Below are 3,492 nucleotides of genomic sequence, written 5' to 3' on the forward strand. Positions count from 1 at the left end.
TCTTATAAAAGATATTAAAGTATCAGCGAGACACAGATGGATATTTTTTTTTTTTAAATATATTATTATATTGTATAAAGTTTTAACATTATTTGAAATTGATAGATTTATTTATTGATAGATATTACAATCTGGCACACAGTTGTGGGCAATAGGTAATATTGATGAATGATCTATTAATTGAAGTAATCACTTTTCATCTTTTCTTCTCACGATTTTAGTGTAAGTCGAGCAATAAATATTTCCCATTTGAATTATTTTAAAATATATTCCAAAGCACAAGAGTGGATAAATTTAGCATGTTTACTTATATTAATATATATAATATAATATATATATAACTTGTGTTTTTATTTTGAAGAACTTAATTCTTTTACTAATATGTGAAAACTCTTAATAGTGGACAGTCGTAGGTCCAGCTAATTGTCCGTTAGAAAGGATTCGGCTCGGCCATTTCATATTGATAAGATTCTCAATATTCGAATATTTAGTGTCATTAATTTTTTTTATCTTTATAATTTTTTATTAGCACCTGTAAATCTAGTTTACAATGAGAAAATGAGCTGTACTATTGAGGTTTGGTATAAGTTGGCATGAAGGAGACAGCACCCCGTGGTACATTCTCCTCACGTTCAAGTAAATTATTTGATTACGCTTGGAGGTCCCTCATCCAACTCCTCTTCGTCAGGCATGTCGTTTGTTGCCATCTGTCGCAAAAATTTATTAAAATGTCCATGTAGTGTCTTGTGAAACCGTTGTAAGTCATATGATTGTGGTTCGTTGCAGTCAGAACGCGTAGGGCGGTGAGAATGGCCTCGTTTGAAACGTAGGGTAGTAAGTTCCTTGCCAGTCTTCATAATTGTGATAGAAAAATTTTTATGCGTGTCCATAAATTTGGCTGGATAAGTCAAAATGGGTTTTATTAATAATCGTAAACGCTAAGTTTTGTCTGAGTGGCATTCATTTAATTTAGTGAAAATATTGAATTGTCAATTGTGATTTATAATAAAAAATTATTTTAATTTTTCACAAGGCCTTAAAAATTTAAGAACATGGAGGTATATTTTATACCTACAACGGATATATAAATTAATAATTTTAGCTTTCTAATTTTAGCCACTTTTTCAATATGGCTCGATAGAACAAATATTTAAACTTTGATCTCCTCTCTCCGTTTTAAATAAATGTTTTAAAGTTAAGAGAAGAGCATGGCTAAGTGGGGCGAGTTGGCCGAGAAGGATTCCCTTGGTGTTATGGGCTTCCAGAGATTGTGACATATTGTGCATGAACCAACACATTCTTCTAGATCAGAAAGCACGAATTAAGAAATTTTGCAACTGAAAAAACTAATCTAGCCTGTTTATATATCAGACTCATCAATTTTGACTAGTAATTATTCATAGTTTTCATTAAAGTAATAAAAAATTGGGGTGAGATAACTGCCTTTTTTTTCTTTACGGCTCTTGTACTATAATATTGATTGGCCAGACTTCATTGCCGCACTGTTTATAAGCAATAAATACGTTATTAATATTATTATTATTATAAACTAACTGCTAATTTATTAGTAAGAATGTTATTTTAAATGTTTAATAATGAGTGTATTATAAAAGTTGTTATTTAATAGATTATCAGGTTGGCCGAAACGTTGGACATTAAAGTGACTATTAAAGAGTGTTTCAGATTCAAATGGATACAATTTATTTTGTTTAAATAAAAAAAGTCTACTCTTAACAACTTAAGTGTACAATATTTCACTGAAAGATTTTTAAGATATTTATTTTTTATAGAAAAAACATTTATAAACGATACCCAAGGCTGTTTCTAAATTTCACTACCTAATATTTTTTATTTGGTACTTCTGCTAAGTTGTTAATCCGGCTCTAGAAACATATAAATGCACACTATGTTACATGACTATTGGTCATATTACATACATGATGGTCTATGATTCAATGCTTATAAGAACCTTACTCTGGTTTCCATTCGACACCCCCCATCGGAACGATTACCTCAGAGCTCTGCGATCGCCTCCACCCCAGAAGCCCTCCGAGGTGGTGGGAGGCAGTGTTACCTGGAGCTTCCAGTCGCAGTTCAACCTGGAACATGTGATGAAGGACTTCCCTATACCGCTCCATCAGTCCAAAGGTCAGTCTCTTGTCGATTAATCTGCTGTCTCTCTTAATAAGAATAGTGATTTGAGTGATAGTGTGATTATGTGTAAGATAATTTGATGATTCGATATTGAAAAAAAAAAAACGTCCAAAGTGTAGACTGACAAAAACGTAGGTGGGAGGATTATGTTAAAGATAATGTGAATAGAGATTTTTTACTGCGGTTGGTAGAATCAGCTTCAAACCTTTTAATTAACAAAGCCTTTAATTAATTACTATTAAAACAAACAAAAATTAAATGAGCGCTTTATTTATAAAAAAAAATATTACTGCTAAATTATATTAATATAAAATGATTTTTAGTAAAGGTGAACAAGTTTTAAGCTTGAATAAATACATGTGCAACTGTCACATATATGTTGTGTATGCATGACGTTTTAACCGCATTTGACCAGATTATTATAATTGTTTTTTAAAGAAAAAAGTGTGCGGTAAATGGAGTAAAAATGAAATTATTATATTTGTACTGACGTTTCAGTCTAAATTTTAGGCGTTTCTGACTCTCAGCGGAAAATCTGCACTGTAACATGAAAGTTTAAAATAAGGATCGCAATGTCGGCACAATTAAAGAATGTTTTGTATATTTGTGTTAATTTCTAATCCATTGACAGCATCCCCGACTATCTTCTCCTTACATTGAATCTATGATAAGCAATAAACATATCAATTGTTTTTTGTAATATATTTTTCACTTTATAATCTAATATAAATTTTTCAACAACCTAATCTTTATTACAGCGATAAGACTAGATACAAATACAATAAAAAAAGTCTTGAGAGATGGTTCGGGAAGCTGTCAAAAATGTACAAAAAATTTAGCAAAATAAATTAATTAGTAACCCGACGTTTCGTCCTACTTTGCACAGCTTCATTAGGGCATCAGAGTCCTAAAAGTGAAATGGATTCCATTGAAGACTTAAGATAGCATCCATTCTACCTCGAGGACTCAAGTAGGGCGACACGTCAGTTGCTAATAAATTTTTTATTTGGTATTTGTGTAGCTTTATTGACCGCCACCTGGACCATGTTCCTAAAATTAATTACATTACTCACAATCTTAATAAAAAAAAGTTTACGAAAACGCCAGTGAGTCATAAAAATAATTGGCGTAACAACAATGTACACTAATTAATTATTATAGTGTAATACAAATAAAATTATCATGTACAATTAGAACTTCACTAATCCGACTTGACGAAAACGTTAGTTAAATTGAACTCATCTCGAGTTGAAAGATGAGTGAACATAAAGTTGAAACGTTCAGGAGATAAATCTGCAAAAGCACGGAAATCAAAAATATATATATAAAAAAATAATA

At 31.0% G+C, this 3,492-nt stretch overlaps 1 protein-coding gene across 2 annotated transcripts in view; it reads left to right on the forward strand.

The window, feature by feature from the left end:
- Nucleotides 1–2,038: 2,038 nt before the first annotated feature.
- The window catches only part of LOC106692547 (heat shock 70 kDa protein 12A), a 57,266-nt gene continuing 55,812 nt past the window's right edge, over nucleotides 2,039–3,492 (forward strand). For both annotated transcript variants that reach the window (XM_014438549.2, XM_014438550.2), the window contains exon 1: nucleotides 2,039–2,148. In XM_014438549.2, coding sequence (XP_014294035.1) covers nucleotides 2,112–2,148 — 37 coding nt within the window. In that variant the 5' untranslated portion in view covers nucleotides 2,039–2,111. The remainder of the gene's footprint in view (nucleotides 2,149–3,492) is intronic.

The sequence above is a fragment of the Halyomorpha halys genome, unplaced genomic scaffold, assembly GCF_000696795.3.
Source record: "Halyomorpha halys isolate HHAL.00 unplaced genomic scaffold, Hhal_1.1 Scaffold60.1, whole genome shotgun sequence".
NCBI classification, from domain to species: Eukaryota; Metazoa; Arthropoda; class Insecta; order Hemiptera; family Pentatomidae; genus Halyomorpha; species Halyomorpha halys.